This window comes from Urocitellus parryii, chromosome X (genome assembly GCF_045843805.1).
Source record: "Urocitellus parryii isolate mUroPar1 chromosome X, mUroPar1.hap1, whole genome shotgun sequence".
Taxonomy (NCBI): Eukaryota; Metazoa; Chordata; class Mammalia; order Rodentia; family Sciuridae; genus Urocitellus; species Urocitellus parryii.
In genome coordinates this window covers 42,815,492-42,842,834 of record NC_135547.1, presented here as the reverse complement: position 1 = coordinate 42,842,834, position 27,343 = coordinate 42,815,492, and the positions used below count along the sequence as shown (strand labels likewise).

Below are 27,343 nucleotides of genomic sequence, written 5' to 3'. Positions count from 1 at the left end.
ATTGTTCCCTGTGCAAACTTTCCCCTCTGTCTAGAAGGCTGCCCTCTCACCTATTCTTAATTTGTTGAGTTAGTCATCTTTTATGATGTCATCTCTGATTCCCCAAAGCAGAATTAGATAATACCTCCTCCGTGCTTGCAAGCATTTTACATATAGTTCCATTTTGGTGCTTATAATTTTGTAACTTAGTTATTTGTTTAATGATGTCTATCACACAAGATTATGAACTATTAAAAGGAAGAAACTGTGTATACTCCGTCTTTGGTTATTTTTCTAATAATTCATCCAAACTCAAAGTCAACTTAGGGCCTGGTCATGATACACATGTAATAATTATGGAAGAAATCAATAAAGGAAATAAAAAAGGGGAAACACAGGAAGAAAATACCGTGAGTACTTTCTGATGGGATAGTAGTTATCAGTGGAAAAGCACCTATGTCTATCTGTCCATATGTCTTTCCGTGTATCTCTTAATTAAAGATTAAAACAGGATGTCTTAACATTAGTTTTATAACACACCTAGGTGTCTCTAGTTATCTTTAGTAATATTTTTGAAATTTACAGAATAAATGGGTCTTCCTTTCATTTTGATTTAAAAGGGATATACTGCTAGAACATGTTTTTGTGGCTAGAAAGTTCATAAAAACCAGTCGCTGACAGGGTAGCACAACTCTCTGTGCCAAGAATCACTATGCACAAAGGGGAGGTCATCAATAAACAGGTTTACTAAAAACAGTTGATATGCTTTCCCATAGGATATAGAATGCCATCTAAATTGTCACAATTTGTGGTTTTTATCTTTGAGTGTCTTCTCTGTTACTGAAAACAGGCTAGATTATCATTAAAATATGTTTATACCTTTGAGTTTGTGTAAGTTGATTTTCCATCATTCACTTTATCATTTGAAAATTCTCTGTGTAGGTTTTTCATGCTACCCATTCTCTCAAGGTACCTTAAAGCAATGGAAAAAATACCCCCATATTGTGCGTTATATTTTTTCAAGCAACTATTTGGCATAACATAGCTGAATGTACACTTGAGAATCAAACAAACTTTTGCTTCAAGGTCTAGTTCCCTTACTTTCTAGGTTTAAAACATATAAAATATTATTTAACCTTATAAACATTAGTTTTCTTATAAATAAATTGAAGATAATTATATTTACTTGTTGGATAGTTGTAAGGATTCATGAAGATAAGTAAATAAGTTTCCTAGCACAGTACCTGGCATATTTTCACAATTATGAGGTCTCAAGTTGCACAGGAGGTGGGAATTAAAGCTCTTTGAATTTCTCTAAAAATCAATTATCTCAATAATAGGTTACTTCTCTCTTTTTTGATGATATTGTTGAATTTTTTAGTAAGTGTGCATTTTACAAGAACGAAGATACTAAAAATTTTGCATTCATTTTTTTCTAGTAACCCCTAGAATATTTTTCAGTTTAAACCCTCTTAATGAATTAAAACTATTTTGGTCTCATTTTAGGAGCCAGATGGTGAAAGTGAGGCCTCAAATTCCATTGCCTCAGTTAGTGTACCCTCAGCCTTTGATGATGAGAATGACAATAGGGACATATCTGACTCATCAATACAATTGGATTTTCCTGACAGCCACTCATCTCCTTCCAAAGATTCTGGGGGAGCTGCTGCTGCTGATTTTCCCAGTGCCATCTGTGAGTGTGTCTACTATGATCTATCAATTCTGATACCCTTTCACACATTAAATAGTATTTAACTACTTGTTCAAAATCTGCATGGAATTAAGTAATTCTCATATTCATTTGACCCAAATTCATATTGATATACGATTTTTAAAAATCTACATTGTGACATTTGTTGGTACATGGATGAAACTGGAGAACTTTATGTTAAGTGAAATAAACCAGGCTCAATAATCAGGGGTCAAATGTTTACACTCATATATGGTAACTACACCAAAATAAGGGGGGGGGGAGAAGAGATCTCATGAAATCAGAGGGAAGATCAGTGGAGTACAGGAAGGGGATAGATAGGGAGGGAAGAGGGATGGGAAAAGGGAGAAATTGCAGAACGGAATTGACCCCATTATGCTATGTACATACATGATTATACCAAAGTGAATGCCATATTTATGCATGTCTATAAAGCACTGATTTAAATAAATAGAAGAAAGACCAGTAGAATAGAAGAAGGGAAACAGCAGGAGGGAGGAGGGAAGGTAAAGAGGAAGTACTGAGGATGGAAACAGAATAAACTATATTCCATGTCTAAATAAACCCCTATATTATTATATAAGGCACTATGAAAAACATTTTTAAAGAAAAATAAAAATCTGTTCCTCACTGAATCTTTATGATGCCTGAATGTCAGATTCAGTTGAGAAACTGAGTCCCTCATTGGATTTTTTTGCATTAAAAATCACAATAACTTAAATCTATATTCAAGAATATATTTTAACCATCATTATTTGTGTTGTACAATGGCTTATGAATTACTAAAGTGACTCCTCCAGTAAAAATAAAATACAAAAAAAATGAAAATATATTTTCTAGGCTGGGTCTCATTTGTGGAAACACTCAAGCACATATGATGTATAGATTAGTAATTTCTTTTAATATCTGTCCCTTAATTCTTAACAGTATATGCTGGATTCGTGGAAGTACCTGAAAAATCACCTAAGCAACCCTCTGAAGTCAATGTTAACCCACTCTATGTCTCTCCTGCATGTAAAAAACCACTAATTCACATGTATGAAAAGGAATTCACTTCTGAGATCTTCTGTGGTTCTTTATGGGGTGAGTTTGATTTCTGAAATTTGGTTGTTTTTAAAAGAATCTTTTTAAATTTACATAGCAAACCCATGAAAATCATAGATGTAAAATATTTGTTTATTATTACCAACCCATTATCAATCAAATAAAATGTATTTTCTTAGAATTGATTTTGATGATTTAATTGATTCCTCCTGCTTTTTATTCTATTTTATTTTTAACCTTAATTGAATCAGATAAAATATAAAATTTGACTAGATTATAATTATTTGAAATTTTAAGATTAGTATTCCTAATTCAGAGTAGTTTTCAGCATATAATGCTGTTAATTAGCTTTTTCTAGCTGCAACCAAAATACTGACAGATTAGAGGGGGTAAAGATTTATTTTGGCTCATGTTTTCAGAGGTTTCAATTTGTGACTGGCTGGATCCAAGGCAGAAAGATCATGACAGAAGGATGTGGTGGACAAAATTTCTCAATTTATGGCAGTCAGGAAGCAGAAAATGTCTCATTTGTGGAAACACTCAAGCACATATGATGTATAGATTAGTAATTTCTTTTAATACCTGTCCCTTAATTCTTAAAAGGGGCAATGGACAAGATATAGTCCTCATCAACCTACTTCCTCCAACCATGCCCAACCTGCTTACAGTTTCTACCACCTCCCAGTAGCGTATTCAAATTATTAAACCATCAGATGAATTAACCCACTGATGAGATGAGAGCCCTCAACATTCAGTCCCTTCTGAAAAGCCCCAACTCTGTATATTGTTGCCCTAGAGACCAAGCTTTCCACACATGAGCTTTTGAGGGACCTTCCAGATACAAACCATAACAGATAGCTAAATAGGTCTTACAAAAAAGATTTTGCAGGATCTCATTTTAAACACTCTCGAAGATTTGTAGGCCTTAAAGTTTTGCAATCCTTTGTTTCCGAAGAGTTATAGTCATATGGGTGGTATTGAGACTGTATTTTACCTCAAGCCAGTTGAATAACAAATAAAGCAGAATTAATGAATGCAAGGAGGATAGAAATCCATAGTAAATGCCAACTTCTGACTTCTGTTTGATAGATTTTACTTAATGTATGATTGAATAGGAGATAGAGCTTTGAATTAAAACTAGAACATGGTGGCAAGCATATTATAAGAATTGACATAGAAAAATGTTATCCTCAAAGTTTTGCTAATTGAGTGTATCAAATATAAGAAGGCATTTAACATTTCAGTCTGGAAAGTACTCAAAAATATGATTAATGTCTACTAATTCATTTTATAAGAAATGAATTACATTTTGAATAATAAAAATTATAGTGAAAATTTTCAATACTTCCTCCTCCTTCCTTGAGTCCCTTCTGGGAGGAAGATGCTGTTTCAAAATTTGCCATTGGCTTGAGATTTGGTGAAGGACAGAATAGGTAAATGAAAGCAGAAACACTTGTCTTTTCTTCTTATATCCTCAGAGCACAAACATTATCTAAATGGAAGACACTGAAGTTTTCTCCTGTTAATTACTTGGTCAATTTTCTCCTAAGTCTTGGTATATGGAGATAAACTGCCACAGTACTTTTAAGAGTGTTTTAACTTCAGTTCTTTCTTCTATTTCAGTCCTCTCCTTGTTCTTTAAACAGTGCTTATATATGAACAAATAGACCCATTCAAGAAATAAAAGACAGAATATAGGAATTTAGGTATATGAAGATAAGGACTAATTTTACAGGCATTTAGCAATGTAAAAGTTTTAACATCTGCATAAATATGGAATATTCAATTTAAAAATTATCTACATATAATGATTTTAAAAACATTCAAACCAGGCTGGGGTTGTGACTCAGTGATAGAGCACTCACCTAGCATGTGTGAGGCACTGGGTTCGATCTTCAGCCCCACATACAATAAAATAAAGATATTTTGTCCACTTATAACTAAAAAATAAATATTAAAAAAACATAAGAACCTGTAGTTATAGTAATGGATGAGAAATGAACTGAGTTGAGCTCTTTATATATGCTACACTAAGAATGTTTAATGGTAATTTTCAAAAAGAATTGATTTTAATAAAATTTGGGGTTGCTACTACAGGGTGCTAAGATATAGGTACAATTCTATTTGCAAGGTGGCATACCAGACATGATCCCATAGAATATTGCTTGAGAACATTATCTTCTATCTTTTTATGTATTTCAATGCATTTGTTATGTGTATGTTAGTAAAGAGTAAGTAGTTACACAGAATTTGATTAGCATTAACCTAAAAATGTTAAAAGTCACTTTTATATATATCATCACAATGGAGTAGCAAAAATGTAATATAAATGCAAATATAAAATGAGTTTTAATATAGTATATATATATATATATATATATATTTTATCCTTGAACAGGAGTCAATTTGCTTCTTGGAACCCGATCTAATCTGTATCTGATGGACAGAAGTGGAAAGGCAGACATTACTAAACTTATAAAGCGACGACCATTTCGCCAGATTCAAGTTGTAGAGCCGCTCAATTTGCTGATTACCATCTCTGGTTTGTTTAAGAACTAAAATTGGCTGAATAATTAAGCAGATTAATTAGACTGCAAACTGGGTTAAAGACTTTCTCAGGTGAAAGTGTTCATAAGAGAACACTTTAAATATAACCTTTAATTGGGACACCAGATTCTCCTACTTGTATTTTTTTTATCTATTTACAACTGAAACTAATTTCCTTTGATTGCAGCACACCTAATTTAGGTTATTGATATGAAAACTCACACTATTTGCTTCCTTGCAGGTTCTTTACAAAGTAGTCTCGTACAACTTCACAGCTGTAATTCACATCTACTCATGCACACCTGATCACATCAAGATCCACCATATATCTTTTCTCTGATGTGTTAGAAGCAACAAGGAACAGAGTGAACAAATAATAGAGTATTAAATAAGTTTGTCCCTAGCACAAACTTATAAAAAGGCCCAAGATAGGGTTGGTTACAACAATGGATTCCCTTTTAAAGAACTCTCCAGTTTCCCTACACAATAGTTGGATTTCTTAGTTTTGGTAAACCTTGAATCTTTGACTATGAGACAGCAAGTAAATGGGTGTTATAGTGATTAAGATTTCTAAACAGGCTGGGCATGGTGGTACACGCCTATAATCCCAGTGGCTCGGGAGGCTGAGACAGGGGGATTGAGAGTTCAAATCCAGTCTCAGCAAAAGTGAGGCGCTAAGCAACTCAGTGAAACCCTGTCTCTAAATAAAATACAAAATAGCACCAGAGATGTGGCTCAGTGGCTCAGTGGCCAAGTGCCCCTGAGTTCAATTTCCAGTATCAAAAAATAAAATAAAATAAAATAAAAACTATGAATGTGGCTCAGTGGCTCAGTAGCCAAGTGCCCCTGAGTTCAATTTCCAGTACCAAAAAATAAAATAAAATAAAAAGATTACTAAAAAGGATCTGGTATCAAAAAAGCAATAGCATTAATTTTGACTATAGGCATAAGATGACAGACAAAAAAAAGGAAAATTTGAAGAAATAGGTTTCACTATAGAATAAGCTCATGCTAATCATGGGTATTTATCTGAATTATGTATTTTATAATATAAATACGTGTGTAAAATATATATTAGTATGCAAATTGCCATGCCACATATTGATTATGTGTATTTCTAAATAAAGTCAATTTGATTTAATTTGAATTAGGGTAGAAAATCCTTTATAGGTATGCTCAGAACTCATGTTTTTTTAAGTCACTTTTGTCAACATTCATTTATAATTATTTGATTACAGAAGCAATATTTATATTTTTTACATCTGGGTACCTAAGAGAGTAAACATCTAGAGAACAGATTTCTTTCTTTATTTTTTTAAAGAGAGAGAGAGAGAATTTTTTAATATTTATTTATTTATTTTTAATTTTCAGTGGACACAACATCTTTATTTTTTATGTGGTGCTGAGGATTGAACCCAGCAGCCCGTGCATGCCAGGCAAGCATGCTACTGCTTGAGCCACATCTCCAGCCCCCTTTTTAGTGTTCTAGTATTCTCTAACCCAAATGTACCCTCCTTAATGGTTGAGCTTCTCTTTAATGTGTATTATTTTTAATTACAATAGTACTAAGATTATAAGTATTGAGAGATACTCAAAAGTTTAATTTACCATTTAAGAATAGAACCCTAATACTACTATAAAAACTTTATTTAAAACATATTAATCATATACGTAAGAATTCTATTGTTGGGATTAGAAATATTATAAACCAGGGCAGGGAATGTAGCTCAATACTAGAGCGCTTGCCTAGCAAATATGAGGTACTGGTTTGATCCTCAGCACCACATAAAAATAAATTTAATAAATAAAGGTGTTGTTTCCACCCACAACTAAAACTAAATAAATAAATAATCAAATAAATAAATAAATAAATAAATAAATAAAATGGATATCATATAAACCTTAAAAATGACTAGAAATAAAATCATTTTTAGGGAGAGAAATGTGTAATTTTAATGGGCCATGTTTTTTAATTAATTGTAAAAATTTGCTGGGATTTATAATTAGGAAACTAATATTAAAGGCATTATCTCACTTAAGTAGAACCTAAAAAGTTGATCTCATAAAAGTGAAATGTATAATAGTGGTTAACAGAGACTGGGTTAAATAGGGGGAAAGGGAAAAAGTTGGTCAAGGGGTCTGATGGTTATAATTGGATGATGGGTAGTAAAGTTAAATTCTATTGTACTGTGGTAGAGCAGAATGAATGTAATTATCAATAATGCATTTTATATGTCAAAATAGTTTGAAGAATTAAATGTACTCACCATTAAAAAATGATGTTTAAGTTGATAGCTATGCTAATTACCCCAAGTTGATCACTACTTGATGTATACATAAATCAAAATATCACATTGTACTTCATAAATATATACAAATATTTTGTATAAATCAAAAAAATTAAAAATATATTAAATCATTAGAAATAAAAATGATAAAACATATAAACTGGATTAAAAACAATAAAATTATCCAACTCTGTTATAAGCATGCTAGAATGATAGAATTCAAAGAGATTTATCTTAATGGAACTAAATGCCTAAACAGTCAATATTTAGACATCCCTCTCATATACACACGTTATCAGGGACAACTTCTAGCTCTCTGAACCCCAGAGGGATCATGACTTTGTAAAACTCCAAGTTTCTAATGAATGAATGATTTTTATTTTGCCTGCTTAGTGGCAGCCATAACCTGTCCCAGAGAAATGTTTTAGATGTCACTTTAGACTGGCTTAGAGGTAGTTAGTAGACACTTCAACTACCTGTTGGAATTGATAAACTAAGACTTTGCTATCACATTTCCAAATCCTGAAGGGGACACTGATACTATGTGGTGTGTTAAAAGTTCTTTTTTACCTTCATGAAAACATTTGTTTTAAAAGGCAAAATACCTTTAATTTTTATTCCTCTAAGATATAAAAAAGTATAGATTTAATTGAACTACTGTATCTTATCCATCAGGCCGTAAGAACAGACTTCGGGTGTATCATTTGACTTGGCTGAGAAACAAGATTTTGAATAATGATCCAGAAAGTAAAAAAAGACAAGAAGAAATGCTGAAGACAGAAGAAGCTTGCAAAGCTATTGATAAGTTGACTGGTTGTGAACACTTCAGTGTCCGTATGTCCCATTTCATATTTACTATACCTATTGAAATTTTGCTTCCTTTCATTTGGTGAAGTACATAATCATGGAAGGCAAAACAGAATGGAAAGAATTTGTGAATTTCATTGAGACATCCTCCAGGTCTTTTCTGCTACAATCTTGGCTATTAATAAGAAAATTATGACCAACTAAAATAGCAATTGAAGTTAAATTTGATTTACTTCCTCATCTTTATTTCCTTCCCATTCAACCTGAATATTCCAGTTAATCTGATTTTTTCCCTGCCTATCTATAGCTTCAACTATATAAATTCTTGATGTATCTTCTACAATGTGCAGAGATTCATGTGGGTTATTTCTTTGAAATGGGAATAAAATAGAATTCCTCTTAATACTGACTAGGAAATTTTATGATGAGTCAGAAAAATAATCTTCTAAGACTTGCTGACTCTTGCTCCCACTGTCAGAACTCATGAGTATAATCAGTGTTTTCAATTTGGTTAGAGAATGTTTTCATATCCTCAATCTCTTCACAAGCATCCACTATGAAATGGAGTAGCAACTCTAAGGTCTCAGAACCCTGATTTCAGCTGTAAACAACTGCTAAGTAATATCATCCCATTCTGGTTCATTTCTGAAGCAAATCCCCTTTACTATCAGCCTTCTTTATCTTCTTTTCCTCAGCACTGATTACCCCATCAGGTGAACTGGTAGCATGGGTGGGTGATAGCTCAAATCGCATTATATGTATTGCAACAAGATATTTCTGTTCGGACTGACCATTGTTGCTCTGAGTATAAAGTGGCTTTCCCAGGATATGTTTCAAATATGTCCACATATGTACGTACATCAATTAAAAGGGAAACTGAGGACCTAGATAACTAAAGGATTAAATACATGCCCTACTTTCTTCTAGTTGTTATCACTGCTTTCCTTCAGTCATATGATATAAATTTGCTATCCCCAGAAGTGAAAGTTATCCCTAGATAGGAGTTTATATTGCAGAACTACTTCCAATTAATTTGTAATTTTTTTTAAATCTCAGTAAGACATGATTATAAAGGTAGCCATCTAGTAAATCAGTGTTCTTCAGGTCTGGACTAGTTAAGTCCAATTTTCCTGGCTGACCCCCTTCCATTTCACCCTAGAACTCAGAATAATAATAGTAAACCATGTGACTCATTGACAGGTAGACTGGTAGCAGCTTCATATAGGAGTACAGCACTGGATCAATCATAGTTAGTGGTATTTTCATAGCCTTCCAAGATTTATAAAATAATGGAGGGGCACCAATTATTTCTCCATATAAAATTGATAGGAAGGTATTGCTTAACCAAGAATACTTGTTGGTGGCTTTTAAAAATATTTTTATTTGTACATGGACCCAATACCTTTATTTTAGTTACTTATTTATATGTGGTACTGAGGATCTAACCCAGTGCCTCACATATGCTAGGCAAGTGCTCTACCACTGAGCCACAACCCTAGCCCATTGTTGTTGGTTTATTAATCATATTTCTTTGACCTGTTTAGGAATGATAAAAAAAGAAAATGAAAGAGTAAGCCAGCTGGGTGTGGTGGCACATGCCTGTAATTTCAGTGACTCAGGAGGCTGAGGCAGAAGGATCATGAGTTCAAAGCCAGCCTCAGCAATTTAGCGAGGTCCTAAGCATTTCAGTGAGACCCTGTCTCTAAATAATATAGAAAATAGGGCTAGCGATGTAGCTCAGTGGTCAAGTGCCCTGGAGTTCAATCCCTAGTACCAAAAGAGAAAAAAAAAAGAGTAAGCTAGACTCAGAGAAAAAGTGGAGAGGAGAGAGAGAGAAAAAAAAAACTAATCAATATTCCAGCAGTTTTAGTCAGCTTTATTGTCACTGTGACCAAAAGACCTGACAGAAACAACAGAGAAGAGGAAAAGTTTGTTTTGGCTCAAAGTTTCAGAGGTTTTTCCATAGTGAGCCTACTCTATTGCTCTGGGCCTGAGGTGAACCAGAACACCATGGAAGAAGGGCATGGCAGAGGAAAGCATCTCAGGACAATATAGGCAGGAAGAAGAGAGAGTTCTGCTCATCTGGGACAAAATATACACTACAAAGGCATTCCCCCAGTGACCTACCTCCTCCAGCCTATAACCTACCTGCCAGATTTTACCACTCAGTGAATCCATTCAAGAGGATTAATCCACAACTCTCATAATCTAACCAATTCACTCATTTCTTGCATTGTCTCACACATGAGGTTTTGGGGAATACCACATATCCCAAACATAATATAACCAAGGAAGAGGGGTTTAACATAAAGTATGAATCTATCAATAAAACATATTCCATGAGAATCAGAAGGGTTGAGAGCAAGCATATACATCCATATGATGTTTATGGTCCTGTTGAATAATTTATATACTATGAAATGTATCAATTTAAAATGATTATTAATTATTCACTTCATTCCTCTTTACACATGTATAGTATTGCTTTGTACAGATATATCATCTTTTGACCTTTTGTTATCCATTCATCAGTTGATCTAGTTTCATTCTTCTATATAGGGATATCAAGTTTCCATAGCACAATTTGTTAAAAAGGCTAACTTTTCTTCAATGTATGTTTTTGGCACTTTTATCAAGGATCAGGTGAATGTACTTATGTGGATTTATCTCTGAGTCTTCTATTCTATTTCATTGGTCTTCGTGTTTGGTTTTATCCAATACCATTCTGCTTTTGTTACTATAGCTCTGTAGTATAATTTGAGATCAGGTAGTGTGATACCTACAGCATCACTCTTATTGCTCAGGATAGTTTTGACTATTCTGGATCTTTTATTCTTCCATATAAATTTTAGGACTTTATTTTCTAGTTCTGTTAGAAATGTTATGGCATTTATATTGGAATTGCATTGAATCTACAGATTGTTTTTGGTAGCATGACCATTTTGACAATACTAATTATGCCTACTCAAAAACATATGTAGTCTCTATCTTCCAAGGTCATCTTCAATTTCTTTTTCTGGTATTCTATAGTTTTCATTATAGAGGACTTTCACCTACTTGATTTGATTGAGTCTCAAGTATTTTTTAGGGTTTTGTGAATGAAATTGTTTGAAATCAGAAAATGTATGCCTTCCAAATTTGATTTTACAGATTGTTTTAGTTACTCGGAACCTCTTACAATTTCATGTGAAAATAATCATTTCTAATAAAAAAGGGGCATTGGGATTTTAGCAATTTCATTGACTCTATAGAGATTTTGTTGGATAGTGTTGCTGTCTTAACAATATTAAGTCTACCATGAACATGGAAAGTTTTTCCATTTTTTTGGTCCATAATTTCTTTCATCAGTGTTCTGTAGCTTTCAGTGGATAATTTAGAATTTTCTTGAAAGCTAATGCAGAAACTCCATAAAAATAGATAGTAATCTAATTACATTTGGGGACATTAAATTGTAACCAAGTAGATTTTTCTAAAATTATACCCTTTGTGCACTTACTAAGTGGTTATTACATTTTCAATAACAAAACCACTTGAATGTTCTTGTTTATTCTGTGGCATTGTTATTTATTTTATTTTATTATTGTAGTCCAACATGAAGAAACAACATACATTGCAATTGCTTTGAAATCATCAATTCATCTTTATGCATGGGCACCAAAGTCCTTTGATGAAAGCACTGCTATTAAAGTAAGTGATCTCGTTTTCCTTTGGATCATGACATTGTTCTTTTGAGAAGAAGTTGTTTTAAAAAGCACAATATTTTGGAATGCATATAAGATATATATATATATATATATATATATATATATATATATATATATATATATATACCATTCTTTTACAGTTGGAATGTATCATATCAATAATTATCATTTAACCCTTTCTTAGATAATCCACAGGCACCACAGCAAGTGAGAATGTGAGGGAAATCCCTTACCCCTGTCTTCACAGGACCTCCACACCAGCTTCTCACTCCCAATTCCTGTAGTCAACATGAAGACCTCTGCTTATAGATGCCCAAATATAGGCCTCAGATGCTACACCAAATGACTTGAATCTGAGAAAATCCCTGTTTTCTCTTTAGTTGGGTGGGGGAGTAGAGGGAAGGTGAGAAATTATGTGAAGATGGTCGAAGGAGGAACACCATTGGAAGAAGAAGGAGAGAAGAGAAAAACTTTGCTCCAGTTACCATACCTACAATAGGTGGGGTTATGTAGGAAATGGGTGGGTCTTCATTCCTTCCAAACTGGAACTCTAAGTACATTTCTCTCTAAACTATTGTAAGACATATTAGTGGTTAGGCTTATTCATTTTTTCATTTTTATTATGGTTATTATGGATCAGCCAAGGAAGGGAATCATTTACTATTCCAAACAAGATGCTGGTGATTTTTTTTAATCACATCACATAAACTGAGTACTGTATGTAACTTAATTACAATGCTACAGAATTTCACTCAAATAAGATTATTTTGTATATACTCCGTTATAATGAGGGCTGATTAATGGAATGACAGTGTTCTATCAAGTCAAATGCCTCTTAACCTGGATATGCATCAGAATTGCCTGGAGAATTTGTTAGACATTTAGATCTCAGACTCAACCCCAGGCTAAATTTCAGGTCTGGAGTAGGGCCTGTCAATCTATATTTTTAGCAAATGTTCCAGTCACTATTGAACTAGTTGGTCCATAGATGGATTTTTACAAAGTGCTGATATGCATGCATCCTGAAAGACCTCAGTAAGGTATTCACATAGTACTTTTGTATCTTAGAATAGGATCTGTTTACATGGTCTGTTTTGTAGACCAAAACATCACATAACTGTTTTTCTTTTCTTTTTTAATAAAAGAGCATAGTTTACTACATAGATAGTCTGGGTGTGTCCTGACAAATCACATCCCTGACTAATCTTCCTAAATTGGGCTTTGGCCCTGCTGTCAGTGTTTGGATATGGGTTTGTTCTTGGGTGTCTGCTGATTGGTCAGAGCTACCTGGTATGAAATGGAAAACAAAAGAGATAAGTATCAACAATCTGTATAGCCTCATACACAGTTCCTGTCCAAGTCCTCACTCCAGTTCTTGAATTCCAACTCATGACTACAGTATGGTGAATCCTGTGATGCTCAGTCCTCCATGGTGACCTGATCATGGCAATGAATCCTGTTTGGCCTTTTGTTTCCTTGGATTAGAAACCATAGAGCCTAGGTTACACCCAGTCTATAGTAGGTTAACATTTCTGGCCTTTTTCATTCCTTATCAAGTATGCATTGATCAATCAGCAGACTCCGAAGGAGACTACATGTCCTATGAAGCCTATATACGAATACTGGCAAAAATACAGGCAGCTGATCCAGCAAACCGGTTTAAGAGACCAGATGAGCTCCTTCATTTGCTGAAGCTCAAGGCAAGAAACTTGAAGACAGCAAACAGTGCAGGGGCATATGAGGCTCTTACAATCATTAGCATTTTGATATTTGAAGGGAAACAATATTTAGAACCTAAATATATTTGTCTTTGTTGTTGTAACAGACCTAAGAAAAGTTCTAATACATAGGTCTTTAAATACAATATGCAATTTTGAAAATTAACCTGGGTTTTATAAACCTACAAACCTGGAAAAGAGTGGGGAAATTTTTACCTTAGTTCGAATGCCTTTTGGCCATATTTGGTTTTATATTTTCAGGTATTTCCAACTCTTGGTCATAAGCCAGTGACAGTTGACCTGGCTATTGGTTCTGAGAAAACACTAAAGATTTTCTTCAGCTCAGCAGATGGATATCACATCATTGATGCAGAATCTGAAGTTATGTCTGATGTGACCCTGCCAAATAATGTAAGATACTACTCTCAGATCCCTAGATATTATTGTATAACACTGAATTTTTACAACCATCAAAACTGAAAGGTTCAAACATGTGAGTAACAATATCTATACTTGAATGGAGACCTAAAATGTTTAAGTATAGATTTCTATAAAGTGGTCACACTTAAACAAACATCACTGATGACTTCTGAGTCCAGATAGCTGAGTCTATTCTGCAGAAATATTTTGTTTGTCTATCGCCTGGCTTATTTTTTAATAAGTAAAGTTTACAACTAAAATCTGTACTTCTATTGATAAACTGGAATACCTGGAAACCTCAGGCCCATGTTGCTAACTGTTCACTGTCAACTTGAACTGATTTATACTTGCCCCTTTTTAGATAGAGATTATAGAGCATTTAGATAGGATATATGCTCTACAATCTCTATCTATATGTGTTTCCATATTTATAATAATTAGCCCTAAGAGGTATTTGAGTTTGAAGTCCTTGCTTTAGTCCTTCTGTACCCCACAATATATTAATAGATTTTTAAAAATGCAATGACAGTATCATGGAATCTTTTATTGCATTACTTTAACAGTGGTACATAGTAAATTATCATAAAATGTTGTTTTATCATACCACTTACACTTTTAATTTCTGATCAAAGGGTTCAGCATTACAAAAGCAAATGTACCTAAACTCTTAAGTAGTGAAAATATGGTGCAGCACCTAAAATATGAATAGTTTTTAAAATATACTCACATAATTTACATAAAAAACTTAAATATAATATAATACCCCTATATGCACACCATACAAAACACAATTCTTTGTCTAAAATTTGATGGTGGCAATGCTGATTTTCCTGTTGAAAATTATATTTAAAAGGAAAGCCTGTATCACCTTTTTTTGCATCAACTATTTTTTTAATTCCCATTTATTAACAATTAAAATCATAACAGCTTAGCATGGTGTAAACATTCCTGGAAAAAATTGTACACACTATTAAATTAGTATAGATGTGATATTTTTGAATAGCCTTCAGAATCATCTCATATCTCTGTAATAAATTACATGGATCAATTGTCAGTACATTAATGTATACTTTTTAAAGGATTTTGGTTATATTAATAATAATTAGCTGATCACCAATTATTTTCTATGATTATATGCAACTTACCATGCTTATAATGTGAACCACTTATATATAAGGTCAAAATAATTTTGATATGAATATTATATTATTCTTTTATATATTGTGGATATTATATTACATTTTTATAGCCTTCAGCATCTTACTTTTTATGTGTGTCAAAGAGAATTTATTTAGAATACAGGGCAATATTGAACGTTGCAGCACTGGTCCAAGTTTATATTTATTTGAAAAGTCATTCAAGAAGTTTAACTCAGTGTTTCACCTGACTAATAAACACAAATATTTCATTTTTGAATAAATTCATTAATTACTATTAATTACTGTGGAAGCTACAATGAGAAATGATGCATTTTTAAAAGTCATGTTCTGACCTAATTAGGATACCTTATATATATTCAAAAATATTTTTAGAAGAATGCCCTAGTATCTTGACCCATTAAAAGAAAGCTGACTCGAAGGGAGACAAGGGGTGTCTTCTGAAACAGAATGTACTAAAAATAATAACTTTTCAAGAGTTCTAGATTATAAAACCTATAATGCTTCAAGGGAGCCACGTGTGCTACAGAATATCTGGTTACTTCAGAAAGAAGATAATAACCTCAGAGTCTGTTTGGATTTGCAGCAGTCCAGTTTTATTGTTTACAGATTTTACTGAGACAAATTTCTTTCTTGCAATTTTCTTTTATTCTCTTCATTCATCTCTTTTCTGATTCAATTGCTCATGCAAGTGCCCAGGGAACGTATTAAAATTGCTTTTCGCCTCTGGATCCCCATTTTAGTTTTAAGGATTGTTGTTGCTGAGACATGGCCTCAAGCCCTTGGTCTGAGTACGCTGGGTTTGGCAAGTATAGTTTTTGATCTTTTTTTTTCTTTTACCTTCTAATTTGGAGAAACAATAGAAGAACACAATTGTTTATTATCAGGGAATATCTGTAGTTTAAGACGATTTTGTCACATTTTATGCATCATGAAATTTGGAAGTACTTAGATATTTCTTAGTATTTCCTCTTATGCTACCTAATACATCTCTGAATCTGTGTATTCAATAGATTTTTAAGATTATGAAAATTTGATAAGAAATTCTACATTTTTTGCAAAGCATTATGACTATTATATTTCAAGCTATGATGAATATAAAGTTGCCCCTTAAAAGTGTGTTAAGCTCAAACTATTTTTAGGTTTATTTTCTATTTTTATTTTAACAAATTTTACTGACAACCAAAGATTGTGTACTCATTACTTGGTTGACACATTCATTATCAAAGTATTCATCAAATTATTTCTGAAATGAAACTTGAATCCAAGTCTCTTGTCTAATGTTTTTTACATTATACTTTGTGTAATTTAAAGCAATTTTTCTGTATTAGGAAATGTATCTCTTCTTTTTTCAAACCATTCTTTCTCCTAAATAAAAAGGAGAATATTAAATAGTGATCACACTATGACATAAGAAAAGCAGCTCTTTTGTTACCTTCCTTCCTACACTTTGAATCTCTTTGGTCTTTATTGCTCAGCCAAGCTGCTTCACTTACAATAGTAGAGGTAAAATGTTGAACATATAAATTTTTATGGAACATAATTCCAGCCCTTGGAACTCATTATACCACAGAATATCATCATTTTACCTGATTCCTTGGGAATTGGCATGATGCTCACCTTCAACGCTGAAGCTCTCTCTGTGGAAGCAAATGAACAACTCTTCAAGAAGATCCTTGAAGTGTGGAAAGACATACCGTCCTCTGTTGGTATGTATACAATTGATTATCATTTCATATGATACCAAATAAGTTTTTCAAGGATAAAAATGTGTCCTAAGTGAAGATTTCCTGAATTATTATATTCTCAAGGTACATAGTGTTAATTTGGAATCCTGCACATGTATTCCCTTAGTAAAATGAAGCAATTTTTCGTGATATGCTTAGCACATTCATTAAGAATACCAAAAAGAGACTAATTTAGGTTTTCTGAGTGGTTCATTTGAAACAGTTGTATAATTGAAATAGAAACTAATTCCCTCCACAATAATCTGTAATTTTGCTTAAACTCCCTTTGCTTGCAATCTTTACACAGACATTGACAATGCTTCTTTCTGTCACAAGGATTTGGGGGCTTACCTTTATCTTAGGAAGATTCCAGTCAAAGAAGAGCCAAATATTTCTCTTTTATATAGTCAGTAGTGTTACCTTTAGTGAGTGATGTGCCTGTGAAGAATCACATCATTTAGAAAAAAACAATATATCTGACCTTGATACCTATTAGGTACCACCCAGATGGCAACATAGAGGTAACAACCTTTTGAATCTTCTTTAAACCAGGACATTTTTTCTTCCTAGCCAGTGAACGACTTACTACAAGACTGAGAAATCCAAATAATTTGAGATTCTTATTCATATTTCTGAGGCATGGTGACTATACAAATGATTCCAGATAGAGACCAGAATGCAAAGTAAAAATATTAGAGAGGGTAGAATGATTAAATGGAGAATAACTATTCCCAAAGGAAAGAGGAGTTTAATGAACCAAATAAAGGAAGAAGGAAGGTGTGTGTGTGTGTGTGTAGAGAAGAACAGAGAAAGGAGAGAGAGATTGAGAGAGAAAAAGGTACTTTATCCAGATAGAAGCCTTAAACCTCTGAAATCTCAAAAAAATTGCTGAAAATTATCCTGCAGTGGCTTTAAGGATCAGTTTGAAAGAACTGTTTATAATGGACATTGTTTTCCTATGGCAAGATGGCACTTTGCATTGCATCTGCAGAATCTTTTATTGTTTGCATACATGGTTCAGGATTGTCCTGAAAACATGCTCCATTTTCCTCAGCAAGGTAAGAATTCACAGAGGATATAAAACCATTTTAATTGACAGAGATAAATGCTTACAGTATAATTGACAGGTCTCAGGCAAAAGAAAGTAAAAAAAAAATTAATCATGCTATAACCTTTATAGTAATACTTTTGTGATCAATATGTTAGAAATTGGAATAAGGTAATTCAGTTTAAATTTGGAAACTCAAGATATGCCTATATTTATGCCACTGGACAATCACAACAGTAAAAGAGATCTTGAAAAGTCATCTTGTATAGGTCTTATACTTAGTCAGAAAAATTTTTCACCTAAACCAAAAAGTCATCTTAAGGTATAGAATTTGAAAGACATCTACATGTAAAGTAAATCATAGTGCTATAGACACCTTATATTTTGGTTTAAGTATTAAGGATATATTGAGAGTATATTATATCACAACACTGATATTAAGGAAATCAATTATTCTATTTTTCTGTCTAAAAACAATTGCTTTGCTTTTTAAAACTTGCCCAGATCCAGATTTCCTGCATATAAATTTTACATTTTCATGTGATAAATGCCTTTAGCAATGAGATCAATAAGATCATTGATTTACATTTTCAAACAAATATGCAGAAACATAACAATTACAGAAAGTTTTACTAAGTGTTACCACTTTCAAATCACTGAGTAAGTTCTATTTCAGAAAGCAAACTAGCTTAGTAGTTTGTTTAAGTGGCAGACTTATGTGTTTCAGTATTAAGATAGAAATTAGCTGTATACTTGGAATCAGCAAGTAGCCTGTGCATTAAGTTCAGAAAGTTGTGTTCTGTATGTGATTGTTGACAAAAAATGCCATTTATTGATTGATCGGTTGATTGATTGTAGTTGGACACAATACCTTTATTTTTTTTATTTGTTTTTATTTTTATGTGGTGCTGAGGATCGAACCCAGCACCTCACATATGCTAGGAGAGTGCTCTACTACTGAGCCACAACCTCAGCCCCCCAAATACCCTTTTTTAATGAAGTAGTTACATGGGTAAAAAAAAAAAAATCTATTAGTTATTCCCATTGCTCAGGTCACTTGTTTCTTCTCTATAATCTGGAGTGGTTTTAATTCCAGTCTGAAATAAGACTTACAAAGTTCCTGCAGGCCAGATACTTTCTGAATCAAAATATAACAGCAATTTAATTATAACTTTAATGTCAATTTTATAAACAAAATTAGTTTGAATTGCAATATTAAAGGGGGCAGAAGATAATAAATGTTTGATAATTTTATTTGAGGGATTCTTTGCTCACACTGCATGTGAAAGTCATTTTTGCAGAACACTGTGGCACATGCCTATAGCCCCAGCAACTTGGGATGCTGAGGCAGGATGATCTCAAGTTTGAGGCCAGCCTCAGCAACTTAGCAAGGCCCTAAGTAACTTAGGGAGACCCTGTCTCAATTTTTTAAATAAAGTATTAAAAGGGCTGAGGATGTAGCTCAGTGTTTTGCCCCTGGTTTCCATCCTTGATTTTAAAAAAAAGTCTTTTTTATAAAAGTTCAAAATTTTCTTCATGAGTTCTTTTATGTATATTTAATGTATACATATATAGGTCAGGTAAATTTGGGTTTAAACAAAGTCATCTTAGAAACTTTGAAAGATAAGAGAAAAATTAAAAGACCTATACTCATATCAAGCAGAATTTATTCCCTTCAAAACAGAAAAAAATTATAAAGTCAAATTAATTAATTCTGATATAAATCATACTAATATAAAAATGAAATTGCTTTATTTTGTGTTTTCTAGACTATTTTCACTTGAGTTACAAATCTTGATATTATTTTAAATGTCATGATTTAATTTAGTTATGGAATTTTCCCTACAAAATATATAAAGAATAGCATCTTGAAATTTAAACATTTAATGATTTTGCTGCTCCCAGTACCACAAAATACCATACAACACCAGATGACTGTGTGGTTATCTACATAATTAAGTTTTCTGCTTTAAGGCAATTTTTGTCATAATCTATATTGTCACAAAGTATTATAAAACAGGGCTAAAATAGTTAAGATCTTAATAAAAATTTCTCGAGCAGGAAAAAGCCTTAACAGTGTCAAATTAGCATTGGTTATGCTTATAACATGGTAACTTATTCAATTATATTAAGGTTGCCAAAGTAATTATTTGAACAAATCATTTTAACACTTTTAATTTTTAGGAATTAAGTTTCCATGTGTGTCATGCGAGCACAAACATGAACCCTTATTAGAAATTCTTATTAGCCACTTAGACTATTAAAGAATAGCAGTGAATAGACTTGGATTTCTACAAAGAGGGTAGAATTAATCCTTGACTTTTTCTGTGGTCTTAGAGAAAATGAATACAAGAATTAATAGAGATCTAGTAATTCAGTGTTGGTCACGATGGTGCCTTAAAATAGCTAGCTTGAAAACACTGTTGAACAGCAAAATGGCCAAATCATAGAAGAAGGGGGAAAAGGGATGGGTTAACCTGAACTGTAGTAATGAAGCAAAATAATCAAATATTGATTGTGATTTTAATTTTCTATCACTGACAAAAAGATTTTGTGATTTTCTGATATTCTTATTTGTATTTTAGCTTTTGAGTGTTCCCAGCGAACCACAGGATGGGGCCAAAAGGCCATTGAAGCGCGTTCTTTGCAATCAAGGGCTCTGGAAAATGAGCTGAAACGCAGATCAATCAAGAAACTGAGATTTCTGTGTACCCGAGGTGACAAGGTATGTTAATACTCTTCAGTTAGAGCAAAATTACAGCAATCATTGAAATTAACTAAAGAAATTTTTGTTGTATACATTCTGTTATGTATTTTTAATTGGGATAATATTGATAAAAGAAACAATTTTTCTCTTTTCCAGTAGAAACATAAATTTGGTAGATAATAAAATTCTGTTTCAAAATGACCTATTTTCAAAAAAAAGTGAGAATTTCTAGTTCTGTCTTATAAAAAATTTATCCATTTTTTGGTTTGGGAAAAATTAATTATCTTTGATTCATAGTCATTTACATATTTATATTTAAATAGTATTTTTAAACAAAAAATGTTTGAGCAAATCTGTCTTTTCAAAATGTTTTTGTATTTTGTTTTTGGTTAATGTGTATTAATTGTACATATTGATGTGGTTTAGTGTACTATTTCAACACATGCATACACTGTGAACCAATTTAGCCCAACCTCCATTTATCTACCACTCCCCACACTCTTCCCAACTTCTATTAATCATTATTCTACATTCAGGACAACTTTTCTTAGCTTCCACATGTGAGAAAAAACATGTAGTGCTTGCCTTTCTGTGCCTGGATTATTTCACTTAACATAATTTTTTCCAGTTCCATTCATTTTTGATGCAAATGATAGAATTTCATTTTTATGGCCAAATAATTTTCCATTGTGTTTATGTACCACATAATCTTTATCCATTCATCAATTGATGGATACTGAGGCTGATTCCCAAGCTATTGTGAATAGTTCTGCAATAAATATGGGCATGCAAGTATCTCTTTATTGTAATGATTTCATTTCTTTTGGGTTTATATCCAAAAGTGGAATAGCTAGGTTGTATGATAGATCTATTTTTTTTTTTAGAAACCTCTTCATTGTTCTCCAAAGGATGTACTAACTTACTTCCTCACCAATAGTATATGAGAGTTCTTTTTTCTCCACATCTTTGCCAGCATTTTTTTAAAGAGCGAGAGAGAATTTTAATATTTATTTATTTATTTTAGTTTTCAGCGGACGCAACATCTTTGTTTGTTTGTGGTGCTGAGGATCGAACCCGGGCCACACACATGCCAGGCGAGCGTGCTACCGCTTGAGCCACATTCACAGCCCCGCATTTTTGTTTTGTTTTGTTTTGTTTTGTTTTGTTTTGTTTTTTCCAGTGGGGCAGGGGTAAATAAGTCTTTTACAACTTTCAATATAATCCAATAATAGAAGAAGAAAAAAGTTTTTTTGTTTTCAACACACCTAATTACATGATATCTTTTTTATGCTTGGTAATGTAAAAGTTATCAATTTATATTCACAAGTATCTATTATGAAGTCTGTTTTGCAGACAAGGAAAATAAAATCAAAATTCGGCAATTACTTCTGTAATTTGATTAATTTCAACAATTATTTCAAATAGCTAGGTGGAAAAATACATTGCATGAAATCATTACCATTTCTACATATTATGGGAAATAATAGTGTGAAGAAATAATCCTAATAAGAATAAGAAACGTTCCTATTTAAAAGACATTGTAGAGGTTTCAAGTTAATATCAGAACAACTAGAGTAAAGCAGAGCAAATTAAGGAAGGATGTTGATTTTCAATGTAAAATGATGTAATGGCAAGAACCAGTGTTAGAGGCCATATAGACCTACAATGCAGTCCTGGTTCTGCCAGTTAACTAGGTATGAGAACCTGAGGAGTTTGATCTTTCTGAGCCTTAGTTTCCTTCATCTCCAAAATAGGAATATTAATAATTGCTTTGGTAATAAGTGTGAAAATTCACAAAATGTGTACTTAGTAAGCATCTCACAAGAATATCTGGCACATAAAATATGTTAAGTAGCTAGTGTACCTTATCTTCATCATTATTATTATGTCTCAGATTCTCCTAAGTATTTATCCAATATGAATGTCAAAAATCTTAGTCCTAACAAGTGGATGTGTGTTTGATATTTATGCCCATGTTCTGTTCTGAGGAACAGTCCATGTTTACCCATCATGCCCCTCTCTAAGCCATTTTGTTTAACTCATCATATCAATCTATTGGTCTCACTATATTTCAATGAAATGGAAAATTGCAGGAAGCAGAAATTTTCATTGGTTCTTAAACACCAGAAGCAATGATAGAATAACATCAGAACAATTTTCCTTTTATTGAAAGAAATGCCAACTTGAATAAAAATAGATTTTTAAAGTAAGAAAATCAAAACTCAAGAACATTAGCATATGAATCTCACCTACAAAAATATTTTATTTAAACTATAAATTGCAATTTTATGGACTATAGGGAAGGTTATTTTTAAGTTTGTCAAATGCTTTCCTCCAAACTAATTTAAATTTTTATTCTTGGTTGAAGGAAAACCTATTTTAAATAACAGTTTGACTTAATATTTTTATAAAATTTTTTTAGTTGTAGATGGACACAATACCTTTGTTTATGTATTTTGTAATACACATTTTTTAATGTGGTGCTGAGGATTAAACCCAGTGCCTCACATATGCTAGCTGAGCACTCTACCACTGAGCTAAAACCCCAGCCCCTTGGCTTAATATTTTAATTACCATATGCAGATAAATTGAAATTATAGCTATATACTAATACTTCACACTTTTGTTTATGGAATATCTGGTTAAATATATTAAATATCTATTGATAGTGTTTTTCTCTTTCTTTTAAAGCTGTTCTTTACCTCTACCCTGCGCAACCGCCACAGCCGTGTTTACTTTATGACCCTCGGAAAACTTGAAGAGCTCCAAAGCAATTATGGTGTTTAAAAGGTTCCAGTGATTTATTACAACATTTATAAACATCACATATATGCAATTGCATCTTCAGATTTTAGAGATTAAAATGAGCATTCAGTTTTATTGTTAGAGAAAAATTAAATCAGAAACTTTTAATGTAGCTCAGAATAGTTTAATGGGAATGTAGCTTTACATATAAAATTAACTATAGCAAGCTCTATGTACTCCAGTGGTGTACAATATCTTTTGCACAAACTTTGTAACTTTTGTTACTGTGAATTCAAACAAACTCTTAGGACACTTTGGACAGTATCTGTATTCATATTTACAACAAGGAGTAAAGAAACCTGTCATAAGTTAGATTACAAGCAGCATTGGCCCTGAACAAGTTCTCAGAAAAATAAAACAAACTACATATAATTTTTCTTATCATATAAAAAAAGGTCAGATTGTGAAATAAAAATTGTAGTGAAAATTTTATAACACAGACTAAGGTTGAACAACCTGCATGCCCAGAGAAAATTATAGCAATAAAGAAAGGAAACTCACCCATTTTCTCACAATTAAGCCCGCAGTTAGAGACCGGCTATGTTCTTTTCACTCATGTTAAACTGGTTTTGTCCCTACAGTAAGAATGAAATAAAGCCTCAGATGCTTTCCTCACAATTCCCAAAGAGGTGCAATAGCTGTTTTTACACACCACCAAATAATACACTTGTAAGCCTGAATGCAGGACTGAACTCCAATACACATGTACTGTAGAAAGAGTTTCTTGTTTTTTTTTTTTTTTTTTTTTTTTTTTTTAATACTTTAGGCGTCAAATTTTATCCCCAAGATTGGCTGACTTTTTCAAAATTATTAACTACACAATGGTAGGACCATCAGACAACACCAAATATTTACCAAATCTCAGAATAAAAATTTCCCTTCATTTAGTAGGCAAAATAAAAACAAAACAACAAAATTTTCAACTGCTAATACTTAAATTTTCAAATTATATTACTATAAAATCAGAAATTCATTTGAAATTATTTCAGTGATAATTCCATATGTAATGACTTAATGTTGTAAGTAATGAAAAGGTTTGAAAAAAATATAACCTTCTTCATATACCTAATTCTGCAAAATTAGAGTAGTGAAAGTCATGCTAGCCCATCACTCACATATAGACGCCATAAATAGGTGATGTTTGGTCACCTATGGTTACTACTACCTGGTGAAAAGCATAATTTCTGCATATCCATCCTCAATAACATGGTTAGTTCTGGAGCAATAGAGAAGCAACAGAACTACCACAAAGTATACCTCATTAATAATTCCTCTAGCTCTGTTCTAAAATCTGAAGACAGTGCTAGTGGGATAATAATTTTCAAACTACCTGGTTTACCAAAATAAGAAGCAGCTGACTGTGTGATTTCATCATAGCACATCATTTCTTGGCACTTTACTGCCAGAAATGAAGATTTGGATTTTCCTAACAATTTCTATCAAGAGTGTAGTAGCTCAATGTTAAGAATTTAGGAGAACCTAAATCCATGAATTAAAGTAATAAATGTGATTCACATTTCTGTTACTGTGATACAATAATGTGATCCTAAAACTGGCTTATCCTTGAGTGTTTACAACTCAAATGACTTTTTTAAATGAAATAGTTTTAAAAAGAAAACAAACTTTTATGTCAAATCATTTCCTTAGAAATAGTCTTCTTTATTTTAAATTTGTACACCAAAAGGCCATGGGGGAACTTTGTGCAAGTACCTCATCGCTGAGCAAATGGAGCTTGCTATGTTTGAATTTCAAGATTTTCTCATTTAGGTAGTATGTAGAAAAAAGTATTTTAAGTAATTCATTTTTTCTTCATTATATTTACTCAGTGTTAAGCTTAATAAGTTTTATCTTAAAATCATAGTTTAAGGCAGTAATACATTAAAATCTATCTTAGGAATTCAACTCCCATTTGTATTCTGTGGTAGTTATTCTAGTATATATACACACAATAATGAATGGCATCTACAAAGTCACCCCAAAGTATCCACATAAGAGGGATTGTAATGTGTAACTGAGCTTTAATGGATAAGGTATCATGGAAGAAAGGAAGCTGGGCATACATCAAGAAGGGGAGGGATTCAAATGTTAGGTAGCCAAACAGAAAGGACTGAAAATATTTGAAGCAGTTCATAGGTGATGGATATTTCCAATTTTGATGTAAACCGGTCTGGAATTTCCATATCCTTTGCCAGCTGAAAGAAGAAAGTGAAGGGGAAGTGAAATTTCATAGTCACTATATTTTGTAACAGATAGAAGAAATTATATCTGTGCTTTACTATTGTAGCAGCAGTACTAGAAACCCAGCCCATCACAGAGATATGGAAGGGGACTTCTGTAAGCCAATTTTCCCAGCCCTGTGGTTTGAAGCATGAAAGTTCTGGCAGGTTGTGAGCAGCAGTAGTGATACAGTGTGGTTTTATTTTAGTGAGATTAATTTTTTCATTAAAGCCCTTGTTCAAAATAAAAGGTATAATTAGAAATATGGAAAATCTAGAAAATGTTGGATGAATAGGGCTGATAAAATCTGAGTAGTTGAGTCAGTTGAAATAAGGTAAGATCCTCAGAAGAACAAAACAAAGGAATAATCATTAAGATGTTAAAAGAAGCAAAGCAGAATCACTCAAGAACATACACACACATACATACACACACATACACATATACACACACATACACATTCACACACATATACACACACATACACACACATACACACATACACACATACACACACATACACACACATAATAGAATGCATAAGTTTAATGTTTTTCATAATACTAATTTTGAAACAAATTAATCCCTGCCAAAATTTCTGCCAAAATTCATTTAGTTGAGACACTATAAAATGAGGAATAATGCTACACACATTCAATGGGATATTTTAAGTACTCTTCAATTTGTTTTCAATAAGTGTGTCAATTTCAATTTGTATTCAATCTATACTCTAAAAATATCAAAAAATCTTTTGAGAATGGTAATTGCTTAATCAGAAATTCTGTAATAAATCATTGTTCAACTTCTAAAAATAAAAATTATCAAAATTATTGATTTTTGTCATTAGTGAAGTATATTTGTCGAATGCCTTGGAATTAAAATTCCTTGAAGGAATATTCATTTCTTTATGTAATAATGCATTGATTAAAAGATGTTAGAGGTTCTGCCTAGTATTGCATTAGGAATTCTGGCTGAAGAAGGAGATATTAATCTGATTAAAAATCTTTCTATCTACAGTAGTGAAATTAGAAATGGATAAAATTTCTTCGAAATACATGAGACTTTACACAGACTCACATGAAATGGGTGAAACCCAGGCAAGTTTTAATGCTGCTTCCCTCCTATTCTTTTTTGTAAATAGTTTTTTAGTTGTAGATATACACAATATCTTCATTCTATTTATTTATTTATTTATTTATTTATTTGTTTATTTATTTATGTGGTGCTGAGGATCAAACCCAGTGCCTCATACATTTGAAGTAAGTGCTCAACCACTGAGCTACAATCCCAGCCCTTCCCTCCTATTCTTACCCCAGTATTTTCAAGTACAGGGAAAAGAGGAGGAACTTATTCAGAATAAAGGAGTAAATATTTATATTTTCTTAGCATTTATGAAAGAGTTTAGTGCAGGCTGATGATGGAAAACAGAAGATGGCATCATCATGGCAGGTTGTCAGTAAAGCT

The 27,343-nt window shown here is 32.5% G+C and overlaps 1 protein-coding gene across 1 annotated transcript in view; it reads left to right on the top strand.

Moving 5' to 3' along the window:
- Nrk (Nik related kinase) overlaps positions 1–23,644 on the top strand; it is a 119,652-nt gene extending 96,008 nt beyond the window's left edge. The window contains exons 20-29 of the mRNA XM_026402891.2: positions 1,486–1,672; positions 2,618–2,773; positions 5,133–5,276; positions 8,245–8,403; positions 11,963–12,067; positions 13,638–13,780; positions 14,060–14,209; positions 16,925–17,084; positions 20,736–20,875; positions 23,549–23,644. Of these exons, the coding sequence (XP_026258676.2) occupies positions 1,486–1,672; positions 2,618–2,773; positions 5,133–5,276; positions 8,245–8,403; positions 11,963–12,067; positions 13,638–13,780; positions 14,060–14,209; positions 16,925–17,084; positions 20,736–20,875; positions 23,549–23,644 (1,440 nt within the window). The remainder of the gene's footprint in view (positions 1–1,485; positions 1,673–2,617; positions 2,774–5,132; positions 5,277–8,244; positions 8,404–11,962; positions 12,068–13,637; positions 13,781–14,059; positions 14,210–16,924; positions 17,085–20,735; positions 20,876–23,548) is intronic.
- Positions 23,645–27,343: the final 3,699 nt, after the last annotated feature.